Here is an 18,162-nt window from a genome sequence, read left to right as displayed (position 1 = left end):
CATAACCTCAAAAGTCATCAGTCATACTGCAAGACGTAAGAGATGGGGAAGGATTGACCAGAACTTAGCTCTGGAGACTAAACATGGGTTCCACCACTTCAAGTCTCCAATAAGCAAAGTGGTGGTATTGCATTGGTGGTTGAGAGTCATCTACCACCTAGTGCTGCCTGGTAACACAGAGGGGCAGCATTCTTCCATGTGGTGTGGGCGCCACACCTCGACCCCTGCTTACGTTGGTTCATATCTGGATGGTCACCCGCAGTGTGCTTGTGCATGGAGGTTATATCCAGGATTACTAACAGTCCCACCATTGTGAAGGTGCAAGCAGAGGATTTGGCTGTCACAGACCATCCGGACTTCGCTGAAATTGGGTCTATTTGACTTGAATGTCACCCGAATATCAGTTCCGTCAGCATTTTAGACTCTCAGGTAGCCAGTACAGCTTGTCTGGAATATCTGAGAGAATGTTTCTGACATCCTCAAGCTCTGGCAGACTGTCTGCACAGCTTAGAGAATCTCGTATCTGACTGCACAATTATCCCCAGGTATTTTTCATTCTCCACCTCTCTGAGTGTAGTACCAAAGAGTTGGTACATTTCTCTTGGGTTACTGCTACCCATATGCAGTACTTTGCATTTGTCAGTGTTAACCTTCAGTTGCCACTTCTCAGCCCATCTGCAAACTTGGACATTAAGTCTGATATACCTTTATCGATATCATTGATAAATACACATTGATGAGAATGGTATTAAGGGTAAGTTGCTACAATGGATAAAAGGATGGTTAAGTGGGAGAAGACAGAGGGTGGTAATCAATGGGTGCTGCTCTTCTTGGACTAATGTTATTAGTGGAGTCCCACAGGGTTCGGTGTTAGGTCCACTGTTGTTTTGTATATTTATCAATGATATTGATGAAGGTATATCAGGCTTAATGTCAAAGTTTGCAGATGATACAAAGGTTGGCAGGGTTGTTAATGACAGTAATGGCAGTGTGCTACTGCAACAGGATCTAGATAATTTGGGCAGATGGGCTAAGAAGTGGCAACTGAAGTTTAACCTTGACAAATGCAAAGTACTGCATATGGGTAGAAGTAACCCCAGAGAAACGTACCAACTGTGTGGTACTACACTTAAGGTGGTAGAAAATGAAAAAGACCTGGGAGTAATTGTGCAGTCAGATATGAAGTTCTCTGAGCAATGTAGACAGGCTGCCAGGGCAGGTCATGGGGTTTTGTCAATGATATATAGGAATTTTGCTAGCAGGGAAAAGGAGGTGATTATTCCTCTGTATAAGGCAATGGTCAGGCCACGCCTTGAGTACTGCGTACAGGTCTGGAGGCCTCATTTTAGGAAGGATGTAGATTTGCTTGAGCGTGTACAGAGAAGGGCAACAAGATTGGTGAGGGGAATGAAGGGATCCTCTTACCAAGAGAGGCTTAAGTTCTGCAAATTGCAGTGGCTGGAGACTAGGCACCTGTGCGGTGATCTGATTGAGGTATATAAGGCCTTGAATGGGTTGAGCACGCTAAATTCTGATGGGATCCTTCCACTTGTTCAGATTACGAACCTAAGGGGGCATAAATTCAAATTAAGAAAAGACAGATGTAGAATAGATGTGTGGAAATTTGCCTTTAGCCAGCGGGTGGTTAATTGCTGGAACAAACTTCCATCTGTCGTTGTGGAAGTTGATAGGTTGAATAAATTTAAGGAGGAACTGGACAGGCATTTGGAGGGAATGGTGTGATTTTTTTTTTTTTTTTTTTTTGGCTGATGCTGCATAAGCTCATACATTTGCATCACATGCCACTACTACTACTACTACTACTACTACACAAAACAATGGCCGAGCACCAAACCCTGGGGCCTCCACTAATAACATTAGTCCACGTAGAGCAGTGTCCATTTATTACCACTTTCTGCTGTCTCCCGCTCAACCATCCCTTTATCCATTGCAGCAACTTGCGATATTGATGCCATACTGCTCCAATTTGTACAGTAGTCTTCTATGTGCAACAGTATCAAAAGCTTTCCTGAAATCCAAGTATATGATATCATTTAGCATAATCGCAAACAAATCTAATCCTGTCAGAATTTACCAACTACGAGAAGGCACAATGTGTACTTTGGTTCAACAAGCTGCAGTTTGCCATTGCTGTTGTGCAAAAATTTCAAATGTAGTATAAAACAAAGCTACAGAGTAGACCTACAGTTCTTCAGTAGTATGGAAAATTCATAAAGGATGCTGGTTTGTGCAATCATCCTGGCTGTAGTGGTGGCTAAACAAAAATCATTGAGGGCACAGTGAAACTAGTTCAAGGAAGTTTACACAAAGCCCAGGAAAATACGGTTATGAGTTTGATGTCGAGGTTAAGATTGTAACAGGTTACGTTGCTATCCGAGGATGAAACTATACAAAGTTTGTACAGAAACTGTCAATTGATGGCAATACCAAGAGGATCTGATTTTATTGGTGAATTCCATGATTACAGTTTTGCTATAGTGTTTCCACCTACTGCAGTGCACACACTTTATGATTGATGAATAAAAACCTGAGGATGATATCCTCTGTCACTTGGAAGTGGTTTTGGGTTGTGTTATACTCTATTTACACAGCACATTGCTGCCCAATTTCAATGATTTTCAAGGTTCAACCATCAGGATTGAGAAGAACAGCAATAATATACTCGGTGTGTTGAATTTAGAATTTGGATTTTATAGTTAGGCCAAGTGGATGCTGAATAATTTGTAACATTATTGCATGCATAATGATTTCAACAGAGAACCAGGTTGAAGACAAATGTTAAAATGAAAATGCAAAATAGAAAACAAATAACATAGTTATAACTAGCAAAATTAAGCTGTGTTAGCTCATGCAACTGTTGAATGAAATTGAACATGGCAGCACCAGAGGGACAATAGTAACCTCGCGTGGAAAAGAAAGAAGTCTGTTTTGGATTTAGTAAATTATGAAAATGGCAAACAAAATAAGATAATTTTGTGGTATAGGAATAAAGTAGCCAAATGTACGTTGTGTTGATGTAATGAAACCCAGTTATAGAGTAGGAGATAATGATAGCTTCCAAAGTAGTAGAGTAAATTTACTGAACTTTGTAAAGGTAAAAAGGGTTTTGTAGTAAGAAAATACCATCTTAACACGGAACTAACAGTCACTTCTGTTTTTCAGTTCATAACTGTTAAGTGTGTGAAATTTACAATTGCACTTGTATTAACTTCTTTGTTTTTTGTTAAACAAATAAAGGAATAAATGTATAAATAATAATAGAATCAAGAAACTATTTTACATCAATAATAATTGAGAGGTGGGGATATTTGTACAATTAAATATAAAGAGGAATTACTTTCTGTAGCAGATAGACTGCCACGTGTATCCCTTTAATATGGTATATGTTTACACATTATGTAAACAATTATCCAATATCTTTCTATTACAGAAGATTTAGGAGAAGTCCGGTTGGCCTGCCTCCCTAAAATCCACTAATGCACACCTTCTCGATGGTAAGCCCTGTTACGTCACTTAGGTGGCAACGAACGTGTAGAGTGGTTCTCTTCAAGACGCCTGGTCAGCGTGAAGAGGAAAAGACCAAACCCTCCAGCAATGAGAGCACAACAATACAAATGGCCCTCAGTCCCCAGCAGCTTTCACTCTCCCTCTTACGGCAGCGAGAGGATCAGAGTGGAAGCAGAGGGTGCTAAGAATCTCTGGGTACGACCAGGCTGCCATGCACGGAAAGTGAACTTGGCCTGTTATAACGTACGATCACTCATCGGTGAAGATAGGATATTAGAGCTGGAAAAGGAATTAGAAAATGTGAATTGGAATATCATCGGTTTGGCTGAAACAAGAAGAAGAAATGAATCACTTATAAGTTTATCAAGTGGAAATCTGCTGTACACCAATGGAAACAGTGAAAGGAGTGAAGGTGGAGTTGGGTTTCTGGTCCATAAAGATTTTAAAAACAACATTTTGGAATTCAAAAGTACATCACCAAGGGTGTCAAGACTAATATTCAAGATTTCTAAGAGGTACAAGCTAAAGATTATAATGATTTATGCACCAACATCGAGCCATGATGATGAAGAGGTTGAAGAAATGTACACTGAAATTGAGAGTCTTCTAGGTGAGCAGAAAACCCACTACACTATTATTATGGGGGACTTCAATGCTAAGGTTGGAAAAAGGCAAAACAGCGCAGAAAGAGGAACTATAGGAAATTTTGGAATTGGTGAAAGAAATAAAAGAGGTGAAAGACTTGTGGAATTTGCAGAATTTCAAGGACTGTCAGTAATGAACACTTTTTTCAAGAAAAGGGTGAACAGAAAGTGGACATGGAAGAGTCCAAATGGATTAACAACTAATGAAATCGACTTCATCCTCACTAACAGAAGATATATTGTGAATGATGTTACCGTCCTGAATAAGGTAAATGTTGGAAGTGATCACAGAATGGTAAGATGTACACTTGATATAGATGTAGGAAAGGAAAGGAAAAAACTGACTCGAGTAAATAATACAAAGGTCTTTGAAATAACAGTGGAGGAGAAAAAGCAGTATGTACTGGAACTTAAGAACAAGTTTGAGCTTCTGCAGACTGCTCAGGACCAAGATATCGACGAGGAATATTACAACTTTCTGAAAGTGATAAAGCCCAAGAAACCTATAAGGAAACAGAAATCCAAAGAAGAAAAAATTAGTCAAGAAACACTTGTCATGATGAACAAAAGACGACAAATGAAGAGCAAGAAAAACACTGACAGGGAGAAAATTGAGTATACTGAGTTATGCAAAGCCATTAGAAAGAGACTCAGAAAGGACATAAGAAGATTTAACACAAGAAAAGTAGAAAAAGCATTAAGAGAAAACAAAGGATTTAAATCAGCAGCCAAGAGCAGTAATACAGAAAGACAAATGATACTGAAACTGAAGAATAGCGATGGTGTACTTATAAACAGCAGAGAAGGCATAATTCAAATAGCAGAAGACTACTATAGAGAATTATACAAGGAGCGAGGGAATGATACCAGCAGTGGGGAACATGGATTGCAAAGTAGCAACACATACGACATACCCAATATTCTTCCTGATGAGGTAGAACATGCATTGAAGAAAATGAAGAATCGGAAAGCCCCGGGGGAAGATGAAGTTACTGTAGAGTTGTTAAAATTGGGAGGAAGAGACATAACACAAAAACTGGCAAGGCTCTTCACAAAGTGCATTAGAAAAGGTGTGATGCCTAAGCAGTGGAATAATGCAATCATAGTTTTGCTGCATAAGAAAGGAGATAAATCAGAAATTGGAAATTATAGACCAATTAGCTTGTTATCCCATATCTACAAGTTGTTCACAAGGGTCATTACTAACAGATTAGAAAGAATACTTGATGAGAACCAACCGAAAGAGCAAGCTGGCTTTAGGACAGGATTCTCCACTATGGATCACCTTCACGTAATATCACAGCTAATGGAGAAAGCAAATGAATATAAAACACCATTATGCCTGGCATTTGTGGATTATGAAAAGGCATTTGACTCCATACAGCATAAGGCAATGGTTCGGGCACTGGAAAGACAAGGCATAGATACCCCATATATTATGATTTTGAAGAAAATATATGAGAGTGCTACCTCCTTTATTAGACTAGACAAAGACAGTAGCAAATTTAAAATCGAGAAAGGAGTTCGACAAGGAGACACAATATCTCCGAAGCTGTTTACTGCTGCCCTTGAGGAAGCTTTCAGAAGTTAGACTGGTCGCAGAAAGGAGTCAATGTGAACGGAGAGTACCTAAACCATTTACGATTTGCAGATGACATTGTGGTCATAAGCCACGATCCCAAAGAATTAGAGGAAAATCTTAATCAGTTATGCACAGTTAGTAAGGATTTTGGACTAAAGATGAATACGCATAAAACAAAAGTAATGATGAACAAGTATGCCACGGAAATGGAAATAATGATTGAAGGAGCAGTAATTGAAAAGGTGGAGTCATATACTTATCTGGGACAAGTTATTAGCTGTAATAATGATAAATGGCTGGAAGTCAAGAGAAGAATAAATTTTGGATGGATAGCATTCAGGAAATATAGTCACATACTGAAGAGCAATATCCCAGTTTGTCTGAAACGTAAAATAATGAACCAATGTATACTCCCCACCATGACTTATGGAAGTGAAACTTGGGCACTCACCAAAAGAATGGAAGAGAAGCTAAGAACTACACAGCGAAGAATGGAACGAATTATATTGGGAATCAGACTGTTAGATAAGAAGAGAAACACATGGATTAGCCAGCAAACTCAAGTAAAGGACATTCTTATCAAAACTAAAGAACTAAAATGGTCTTGGGCAGGACACATAGCTCGAAGACATGATGACAGATGGACTAAGAAAATAACAGAATGGTACCCAAGAGGAGCTAGAAGAAAACCTGGAAGACAAAGGCGGAGATGGATAGATGAAATTCATGAGTTTTTGAGTAGTAAATGGATGGCCAGTGCTCAAAACAGAAGGAACTGGAAAGTTGCTGGAGAGGCCTTCATCCTGCAGTGGATTGAAAATGGCTGATGATGATGATGATGTTTACACATTATGTCCAAAATAGAAAATGGATGCTATTTATTAATACAGTAAGCTCCTGATTATCTGGAGTAGTTGGAAAATAAAGTTTCCTGGATAATGACGTTTCCTAGATAATATTATCCAGGAAAATAAAGTTTCCTGGATAATACCATGTAACCGCATCTCTCTTCTCCCATTGGCTGAATAAATATTATTATTATTATTATTATTATTAGCTATATGGTGCAAGGAAGCCTGAGGCTTATGATACACCAAGCAAAAAAAAAAATTTCCCCGAGTTACCCTGAGAGAGAGAGAACTAGAAGGGAATCACTAAGAAAGAGAAGAATGATGATATCCAGCTCAGGACCCTGGTGTGCCAAGCCCATACTCACCAGATGTGAGTCCCCGGGGTTCTATCTGTTGTGGCTGGTAATCCCCAGTTTTGCATAAGCAAGAAAGCTTATGCAGAGTCAGCCAAAAAAAAAAAAAAAAAAATCACGCCATTCCCTCCAAGTGCCTGTCCAGTTCCTCCTTAAATTTATTCAACCTATCAACTTCCACAACGACAGATGGAAGTTTGTTCCAGCAATTAACCACCCGCTGGCTAAAGGTAAATTTCCGCACATCTATTCTACATCTGTCCTTTCTTAATTTGAAATTATGCCTCCTTAGGTTCGTAATCTGAACAAGTGGAGGGACCCCATCAGAATTCAGCGTGCTCCACCCATTCAAAGCCTTATACACCTCAATCAGATCATCGCGCAGCTGCCTAGTCTCCAGCCACTGCAATTTGCAGAACTTAAACCTCTCTTGGTAAGAGGATTCCTTCTTTCTTCTCACCAATCTTGTTGCCCTTCTCTGTACACGTTCAAGTAAATCTACATCCTTCCAAAAATGAGGCCTCCAGACCTGTACGCAGAACTGAAGACGTGGCCTGACCATTGCCTTATACAGAGGGACAATCACCTCCTTTTCCCTGCTAGCAAAATTCCTATACATCATTGACAAAACCGCATGACCTGCCCTGGCAGCCTGTCTGCATTGCTCAGAAAACTTCATATCTGACTGCACAATTACTCCCAGGTCTTTTTCATTTTCTAGTACCTTAAGTGTAGTACCACACAGTTGGTACGTTTCTCTGGAGTTACTTCTACCTATATGCAGTACTTTGCATTTGTCAAGGTTAAACTTCAGTTGCCACTTCTTAGCCAAAATTATCTAGATCCCGTTGCAGTAGCACACTGCCATTACTTTCATTAACAACCCTTCCAACCTTTGTATCATCTGCAAACTTCGATATTAAGTCTGATATACCTTCATCAATATCATTGATAAATATACAAAACAACAGTGGACCTAACACCGAACCCTGTGGGACTCCACTAATAACATTAGTCCACGAAGAGCAGCACCCATTGATTACCACCCTCTGTCTTCTCCCACTTAACCATCCTTTTATCCATTGAAGCAACTTACCCTTAATACCATTCTGCTCCAATTTGTACAATAGTCTTCCATGCGCAACAGTGTCAAATGCTTTCCTGAAATCCAAATATATGATATCAAAATTATTTTTTGCATCCAGTTCCTTTGTAACCACATCATAATATCCTATCAAATTTGTCAGACAAGACTTTCCCTTAACAAACCCATGCTGTGTCTGAATTATTGCAGCAGTCTTGTCTAGATGATCCTGCAATGACCAAATGAAGAATACAATCTGGCATTGTATTCTAAAACAGTATGGACCATTTCCAAGCGGTGATTTAATCTTTGCGCTCGATTTGAATGCCATTGCTAAGTTGTACTCTTGTATAAGTTCTCTATACAGTGGAATCTCAGTAATACAAAGTTGAAGGGATCTACATTTTCACGTTTTGTAATAACGAGGTCCCCAAAAGTGTCTACCGTTTTTGTTTTTGGTACATACTGTATATCTAATAATAATAATAATATGAAGAATAAATTAATAAAATAAAATAAGAAAAATATAATAAAATAAAAACAAAAGCCTTGTCTAACAGTACAGTAATAGGATTAACATATTTTTTAAAGATTTTATTTTACTTGTAAGATAAACTAAGAGAAAAGAAATATTAATGGAAATTAAAATATTGTACAGTATATATTTTGATATACAGGGTGTCTCAGGAATGTTGGTGCAAACGTTTGGGGGAGGTGGGTGGCATCTGGAGGAGTGTGAATCGCATAAGAACCCATAACCGGAAACGTCACTGTCAGTACACGGAACTGTTCATCAGTTCGCGAGAGGGAAAATTTCTGGTTTACTCATTCAAGCAGTAGTCGCCGCAAATTTGAGCTGAACTGTGAGCTGGCAGACATGCACCTAGTATATGGATTAGCAGAGGGCAATGGACGAGCAGCTCGATGAATTTATGGAGAACGCTTCCTAGACAGAAATGTACCGGACCACCGTTTGTTTGTGCGTGTGCATCAAAATTTGTGCGATTATGGGTCATTTAGAGGTAACAAGAGTAGTGCGGGCAGACGACGTTCGATTCGAACTCCCGCCATGGAAGAAAGTGTGTTGAATGCCATCCAAAATAATCCTACTACCAGCAAGGCTTATTTCACTCGGGAAGGCTTATTCAATCAGCACATGCTCAAGTGTGGGCTCAAGACAACCCACATGGTGTGCGCCCCCATGCGGGCTTTGCAATAAATGTGTGGGCAGGTATGGTCGGTTACTGCTTAGTCGGCCCATACATGTTACCATCCCGCATTAACTGTGCTAAATATCGGATCTTTCTTGAACAAGTTCTACCAGGGTTACTCGACGATGTTCCAGCAAATGTGAGACACAACATTTGGTTTCAACATGACAGGGCACCTGCCCATTATGGACGGTGTGTTCATGACTATTTGAACAGGCGTTTGGGGTGTCGATGGATTGGCCGTGGTGGACCCGTTGCCTAGCCCCCACGCTCACCTGATTTATCGAGCCTTGATTTCTTTCTGTGGGGGGTCCCTCAAATCTATGGTGTATGAATCGCCTGTGGAGATGGAAATGGATCTCGTGGCGAGCTCCTCTGCACTGCTGCTACTGTCAAAGAAACTCCAGGTGTGTTCGACCGTCTCCGCCAATCCATGCTGCGTCAGTGTCACGCATGCATCGCGTCTCATGGTGGAACCTTCGTGCATCTGTTGTAACATCATAAAATGCATCCATCTCGTACTCCATTGTTAATATTATGTCAAATAAATGTTTGCCACTAATTACTGTCTTGTGTCATTTCTGCTTCTTGTGCCTCTGCTACTGCTTTCCCGGACGTTTCCTGTTATGGGTTCCTATACGATTCACGTTCCTTTGGATGTTGCCTGCCTCCCCTGGGCATTTGTACCAATATTTTTGAGACACCCTGTATACAATATTTTAGTATCACAGTAAAAAGAATTACAATCTTAATATAAAAGGAGACATACAAACCATTAACCATTTAATAAATTAATCTAATTCAAAGAAAGAATCCAATATTGTTTGCACAGTTTTTGTTCTATATGCATTTTTAACTACAGCACAGACGTTATCAAATGCAATAGTTGTTTCTTTATCAACGTTACTGCAGGCCAACACATTCTCTATTATATTCAGTGTATTTTGGGCATCTTTTTTAGATGGCAGTGTGCGTGCTTCTTCACTTCCGGTGTCGCCGGTAACAAAAACATCGTTTTGTTTGGTACCCATTGTAGTGGTAGAAACTTCATCACCCACCTTCACAAACTCTTCAAATTCACCAACAAAATTCATATGTTCCTTCAAATTCCTCTGTTGCTATCACATGGTCTGTTAGACCATGTTTTTCGATGATGTTCTCTCCAAAGCCACTCTTTCTGAAGCAGTTGATTATTACACCAAACCGCGGGGGCTCACGTCTGGTGAGTATGGGCTTGGCACACCCAGAGTCCCGAGCTGGATATCATCATTCTTCTCTTTCTTGGTGATTCCCTTCTACTTTTGACTCTCTCTCTCTCTCTCTCTCTCTCTCTCTCTCTCTCTCTCTCTCTCTCTCTCTCTCTCTCTCTCTCTCTCAGGGAACTTTTTTTTACCTAGTGCAGAATAAGCCCCAGGCTTCCTTGCGCCATATGGCTATTAATAATAATAAAATAATAATGCACAAAATGAAAGAAACATTAGTAAATTTATTTACATATGTACATGCTATATTCATATTTACAAAAGTATACTACAGCATGAGAAGATTTGACAAACTTTCATATGTATGTAATACTTACCACATTAGCATTAGTAGAGGCATTTGATGCAAGAAAGCAAGCTTATGCAGCATCAGCCAAAAAAAAAAAAAAAAAAAAAAAAACCCCACTTCCACTTCACCCACCCCTCTGTTCGTTCAAAATACCTGTCCAGCTGAGCCTTAAACCTATTTAGGCTATCAACCTCCACGACAAGGGATGGAAGTCTGTTCCACCAACCAACCACCCGCTGGCTAAAGGCAAATTTCCGCACGTCTATCCTACATCTGTCTTTCCTCAATTTGAATTTATGCCCTCTCAGGTGATTATTCTGAGCTAGAGGAAGATATTGCATTTTGAAAAAGGTAGACAGAGAAGTTCACTTTTTCTATTACTCATAATCAGAAAAAGGCATATTGCAGAGATTGATTCAAAGTGCACTATGCATCAATAACAGAATGACACGATATACTCCAGATACAGTGGAAACTTCATGTATACAACCTTGCAATTTCTTATGTCATCAAGCATGTCCACTACTCGAACTACAGCTAGCAGTTATCAAGAATGGAACTTGGACAAAATGCAACAGCTATTGATTTTATGCAGAAAAATCCACAGCAGTACATTTTTGTAAGTTGCACTCTCTTCATTCAGACTCCGCATTAAAAATTCAAGGCATACAGATACTGTGGCTAATTCTGTGCAACTCAGTATTAATTTTGGAATCAGACCTTTCAGTAACATACACTGTCCAGTCAAAACATGTGACCACCTATTTAATAGTGGGTGTGTCCTCCTCTTGCCTCAAGTACTACAACTACATGGCAAGACATGGACTCTATAAGGTCTGTACATTGTAGAAAGTATGTTGTACCACATTGCCAGGATTGAAGGATCCATATGCAGTGCAGTGAATTCGGTGGCCAAGGTAGCACGTGGATATCACTTTTGTGTTTGATAAACCACTCTTGTACAGTACTAGCAATGTGGCAAGGTGCATTATACTGCTGGAACATACCTGTGCCATCCAGGAAGACAGATGCTATGAAGGGATGTACCTAATCAACCACAGGGTCAGTAGTTCTTAGCATTCAGTGTTGTCTAGGAATATGAGGGTGCCAAGAGATTCCCAGGAAAGCAGCTCCATACCAAAACACTCTTGCCACATGCCTGTTTTAGTCGGACCAGGATGTCTGGGTTATTCTCTTTTTCAGTTTCTTATCCTCCATCTAACGTCCACACAGCACACCTGGAAATGTGATTCATTGGACAAGCAAACTTTTTTTCCCAGTCATCAATGGTCTAATGACACTATTAGATTCATGCAGACTTTAGGTGTCATTGGCAATGAGTGGCCGTATGAATTGTACCTTGACTAGGCACCAGAGGCCCATACAGAGAGGGGTTTGTTGGATCATGGTTTGGGAAGCACCACTAGTTGTCCCCTGGTTAAAGTCCATGGTCAGCCATTCCACCATTTTCCACATATCAGCTGACTCAAGGCAGGACTGCACATGTTCGCCACTACCATTAGTTTAGTGACTGCCACTTTTATTATTATTATTATTATTATTATTATTAGCTATATGGTGCAAGGAAGCCTAAGGCTTATGCCGCACCAGCCAAAAAAAAAATTTTTGTCCACTATCTACTCTTAGAACGTCTTACAGCACTCTGCGAACAGCCCACAATATTCAGTTTCTGTAATGCTGCCAATCCTGCAACCAGTACCTGGAAAAAAAAAAAAAATTAAAAAAATTTTTTTTTTAAGCCAGTTTCAGATTATTTATTTATAAAAAATCTAAAAAAAATTTATATTTATTTATAAAAATAATTGTATGTGTCTAGTGGTGATTGGTTTTTTGAACCATTGACTTAGTAGATAGTTTGGATTAATGCATGTTAATGAGCATTTTTTAAATATGAATAATAAATTTATAGTTTTATAAAATCTTTAGGGCCTTAAATTTGTAATTAAAGAACAGAGATCATACCCATATTAAAATAAATAAATAAAAAACTTGTTGAAGAGAGCAAAGTTTGGTCATTCAGTGCATTTATATGTAATGGTTTTTGTGCACTGTTTTTATATTTCTTGAATGTGTAGCTTTTTTTTTTTTTACCTTCCCTTTTTGGAGTACTATTTCATTTACAGATATTTACTTCTTCAGTTCTAGAAATGTTAAATGAAATGTTTTATTTATTTTTGTTTTCCTTTTCCAGGTTATTATTGCAGTAAGGCACCAGGATGCGTGAATGTATCAGTATACACGTTGGCCAGGCTGGGGTACAGATTGGCAATGCTTGCTGGGAGTTGTATTGTCTTGAGCATGGTATTCAGCCTGATGGTCAAATGCCAAGTGACAAAACTATTGGTGGAGGAGATGATTCTTTTAACACCTTCTTTAGTGAGACTGGTGCTGGGAAGCATGTTCCACGGGCAGTTTATGTTGACTTGGAACCCACGGTTGTTGATGAAGTTCGTACTGGAACGTATCGGCAATTATTCCATCCTGAACAGCTAATAACAGGAAAAGAGGATGCAGCCAACAACTATGCCAGGGGACATTATACTATTGGAAAGGAGATAGTAGACCTGGTACTTGATCGCATTCGTAAACTAGCTGACCAGTGTACTGGTCTTCAGGGGTTTCTGATTTTCCATAGTTTTGGAGGGGGAACAGGCTCTGGATTCACATCACTTCTTATGGAAAGATTATCTGTAGATTATGGGAAAAAATCAAAATTAGAGTTTGCCATTTATCCTGCACCACAGGTAAGAATATGTACTATTGAAATAATCTCACAGAAATCTTAATATATTAAAAGTAACTTATTGTGAAATGTATCTTCCTGAATTAATATCAGAGTTATGTATCTTATTGGGAAGGAGATAGTAGACATGGTATTTGATTGTATTTCGAAGAATAATTCGTATATAGATTGCAGATTTTCTCATGTTGGCATTGATTGCACTTAAACTGCAATATATAATAGTGAAAAAAATTTAAAAGTAAACTCGGCCATCAAAGGGTTTAGGAAGTATGCAATTCGACATTTCATAAAACAGATGTGTTACACCATAGGTTCCCAAAGTGGGCGGTACCACCCCCCAGTGGGCGCTGAAGCCTTCTGGGGGGGGGGGGCGATATGGGTTCAGAAGCAATTGGGGGCATTCAGGCGGTCTAGGGGTCGGTAGCTCCTTAAGTGAACGCCTGCATACGTCGCTCCATTATGTTATTAGAGCAGTCAACAAGATTAGAAGCAATTCATTGAGTGACAGATTGTTTAGCCAACTTTGTAGTGAAAACGATGAAGATTTCAGTCGTTTGCCGCTTCACACAGAAGTTCATTGGCTTTCAAAAGGTATTTGTCTGAATCGATTTTACAATTTGTTTGATTCAGTACTAGAGTTCCTAGAAAACAGAGACGATGGATTGTGGGCCAACCTGATTACATCCAAAAATGACATCACTTATTTGACAGACCTCTGTCAAGCGGAATCTAGGCCAAGGGGAATATAGCCACTTTTCAAATTTATCAGCAGTGTCTCTCAAAAAGGAAGATTTCCTTACATACTGCCAACACTTGGAGGTTCTTCATGCTGATTTTAATGAGCGATTCAAGGATATTCTAAACACCAATATACCAAATTGGGTTCTAGATCCTTTCTCACATGTAAACACAGCAGGATCATCATATTTAGAAGAGGAACTCATAGAACTCGCAACAAATGAAGAACTAAAAATAAAATTCAAAAGTGGATACCAAGAGTTCTGGCTTCAGAAATCAATACCGACACTGTACCCTGGATTATGGGAAATAGTACAGAAATTTTTAATTGCATTTCCATCTTATTTGGCTGAGCGTGGGTTTAGTGCTGTAGCGAATTTCCTATCTGAGAAAAGGAACCGATTGCATATAACTGAGCGTGGCGATTTACGACTGTTTTTAACGAAAGTTGAACCCGGTGTTAACAAACTTTTAAAAATGCATCAGGCTCATTAATTTGTTATTTTTGCTTTGTATTTTTACTTTATAAGTTGGAAATAAACAATTTTGTAATATATTTGATGGTGTTTTAATTATTACAATAAGATTCTTACTAATGCATTTTCAATCTCTTAATATGTATTCCGAATTTTCATATTTAAACCATTGTATGAAACTGTGCATAATGTTATTCGAGCATACACTTTACAATCTTTACATATGGGCTATGTTTCATCAAAATCGGTATAGCAATAACTGCATTCAAGATGAAGTACATATTGGCCACTACTTTTTCAATAATTTAACAGCATAAGCAGTAATGTATCATTAGTTGCTATTTATGTCGAAAATATCAAACGGCTTGAACGCAGAAAACTGTTATAATGGGGGACGTTACAAAATTTATGTCTTGCAAAGTGGGCAGTGGCCCAAAAAGGTTTGGGAACCTATGTGTTACACAAATGGAAAAATTTCAGAACACTGGTTTAATTAAGTGGTATGAAAAATTTTTACAGTAAATGTCTTGTTAAAGTTAGAACTTGCTGCTGCTCCATACCCACCAACTTTTAGTTTTACAGAAAGTTTGCTTTTCTTCAGAATTTTGTAGTTATGTTAGGTGACTGTAACTCAGGCTGTATCATGTAACTATTCTAGAGCGTGGTAATGGAATTGCAGGAAATAAGAGTTTTTGCAGATAAGGAGGGTGAAAATTGGGGGGAGGAGCATCCATCAACCTCTCAGCTGCCCAGCTTGCCAGACACACTTGTGCATCAGGCAACACAGCAGCAATCCCCAATGTGGAATGCACTGGTCCCATGGGAGGTAGTTATTGTTAGTGACTACTATCAGGGAAACTGTAAATATGTTGTGCAAAAAGGATAGGTGGAATAAGGCTAAGGTTTGTCTGCCAGGGGCAAAAGTAGATAATTCAGAACAGATGATATAATCTTTTAAGTGTACGAAAGGTGAAGTGCATGTTGGCACTAATGGTATTAAGAGTAGAAGATCTGAGGATTTATTTAACAAGTACAGGATAATATTGGGATGAGTTAGGATTAAATTTTAAAGTGTCTGCACTCCAGCCAGCCACAATTAGAGGGAGCACATGTTGAGAGCCTTATCAGTCAATTCAGTTTTGGAGAGGCTGTGCAAGGCTTGTGGGGTAGAATTTTTCTCAGCATGGCAAGTGCTGATTAACTCATCAAGTGCAGACATTGTGGAGATATCGGAGGCATAGTGTCACTCAGACAAAAAGGATACAGAGTTTGAATATGGGGAGTACAATATGTACAGACAGGACAGGAGGAGATGGTAATGCTCTTAGTTAAGAAGCATATTAAATTTAAGGCATCTGGGTCAGTTTTGTGTTATATAAGCACTGAGAAAATGAAAATGAGAATTAATGACTGCAATGAATATAACAGTTATACAGAGAAATAGTGGACAAGTAAATCAGAATGTCTTATGGAGTATTTTTAACTTTCCAGATATTAACTGGAACTTCAGGATTGGTCACTCGCGTGCCAGCAAGACTTTTGAGGAGTTATTGGATCTGTTTTCTACAGCAATGTGCTAGAGAAGCAACAAGAGGAGGCAATATCCTTGATCTGATTATCAGCAGCTATTCTTCATGTGTTAAGAATCTGCGGGTAAAAGGCCCGCTGGGTGGCATTGATCACAATGTAATGATGTGGGATTAACTTAAAGGCATATCTACTGTCGAGGGTAAAGGGAATGGCTTTTGTAAGGGTGATTACAGTGGTCTCAGACAGTTTTTTTAAATTCTATGCCATGGGACCAACTAATGATGTCAACAGCAAATTCTAAATGGAAAACTTTCAGGAAAGTAATCGTAGAAGCTACTAGGCTTTTCATACCATGAAATACTGTTCAAGTTAGATGAACTGATGAGACTTGTGACAGAAGACAAAAGTGTGAGATGCATATAAAGTATCAGGTGATACAGAAGCCTACAGTAGGTAATAAACTAGTCTGTAATAAATTACACAAAGGTTAGGCAAGCCAAGGCAGATAATGAGATGTCTCTGGCAAAAAGGATGCAAAGAAAAGCATCAATTACTTTGTTTTACTTGTATTAACAGTAAAAGGAAGGGGTGGAATCACATTGGTCCACTTGATGTCAATGGGTTAACTGTTGATGCAAGAAAATAGGTGATATTAATTTCTCTAGATATTGCTTAGGTTGCAGACAAACTGAATAGGTATTTTGCCATCTACTTTCACATAGGAAGGAGATGTCAGAAGTTATCAAACTAACAGAGAGCGAAATGATTTTGTGATAACTGAGGAAAGTGCAAGAGATTGCTGAAGCTAAACATAAAAAATGGTGCCTCTGGAGTGAATGGTATCGATTCAATTATATTTTTATTAGGCGGGAAAGGAAGTAAGCAAATCCTTAGCCATAATTATGAGAGCATCTTTGGATTCAGGGTGGTGTCTATGGACTTTGATCCCCAAATTAACAAATGCACGGTACTGCATATGGTTAGCAGTAATCCAGATTAACATATCAACTATGTGGTACTACACTTGGGATAGTGGTCTTTCATTTTCTACTATTGTCCAGTCAGATATGAAGTTCTCTTACAATGCAGACAGGATATCAGGACAGCTCATGGGTTTTGTTGATGATAGCAAGGATAAGGAGGTGATTATCCTGTTGTACAATGTAATGATTAGGCCTCATTTTAGGAAGGATATTGATCTGCTGGAATGGGAGCAGAGGTCAATGAGATTGCTGAAGAGAATGAAAGGTCAGTTCTGCAAATTGCATCTGGAGGCTACACACCTACAAGGTGATCTCTTAAGTGTTTAAAGCATTGAGTGAATTGAGCAAGCTCAATGCTGATGGCATTTTCCCCTTTTGCGCAGACTGTATGCACAAGGAGGCATAAATTCAAATTGAGGAAGGATGTTTTCAGGATAGAAGTGTGAATGTTTGTCTTAAGCCAGCAAACTTTCATCTGCTGTTGTGGAAGTGGGTAGTTTGAATAAATTCAAGGAAGAACTAGACAAATTATTGGAGGGGATGGGCAGGTGCTTTTTTTTTTTTGCTGTTGCTTTGGTTGCTTGCTTTCTTGTATCATTTGTTTCTATTAATATTAACTTTGCTCATATTTAGCACACAGCATAATTTAAATTTGCCAGAAAACATGGAGAGGTGGCTACCTCTCCATGTTTTCTTTGATTCATTTGTCCTTGTACAGGGTGATACAAAAAGGACTTTACAACTTTGTAAGTGTATAGAAATTTATTCAGGAAACTTATATAATTTATTGAACTGTCATATTGTAGCAAAAAACAGTTTTACTGAGGTAGTGCCGTAGTACCAAATTCTGTCACCGCGAGCACCAGT

At 38.9% G+C, this 18,162-nt stretch overlaps 1 protein-coding gene across 1 annotated transcript in view; it reads left to right on the top strand.

Annotated features, from left to right (window-relative positions):
* Window positions 1-18,162, top strand: part of LOC150074924 (tubulin alpha chain, testis-specific) — a 53,766-nt gene that overhangs the window by 16,119 nt on the left and 19,485 nt on the right. Inside the window, exon 2 of the mRNA XM_090389352.1 lies at window positions 13,017-13,569. Within this exon, the coding sequence (XP_090245478.1) occupies window positions 13,042-13,569 (528 nt within the window). The 5' untranslated portion in view covers window positions 13,017-13,041. The remainder of the gene's footprint in view (window positions 1-13,016; window positions 13,570-18,162) is intronic.

This window comes from Mastigoproctus giganteus, unplaced genomic scaffold (assembly GCF_048544385.1).
Source record: "Mastigoproctus giganteus isolate SK-2022 unplaced genomic scaffold, ASM4854438v1 scaffold_15, whole genome shotgun sequence".
NCBI classification, from domain to species: Eukaryota; Metazoa; Arthropoda; class Arachnida; order Uropygi; family Thelyphonidae; genus Mastigoproctus; species Mastigoproctus giganteus.
Note: the sequence above shows the minus strand (reverse complement) of the source record. Positions and strands in the feature narration are given on the sequence as shown.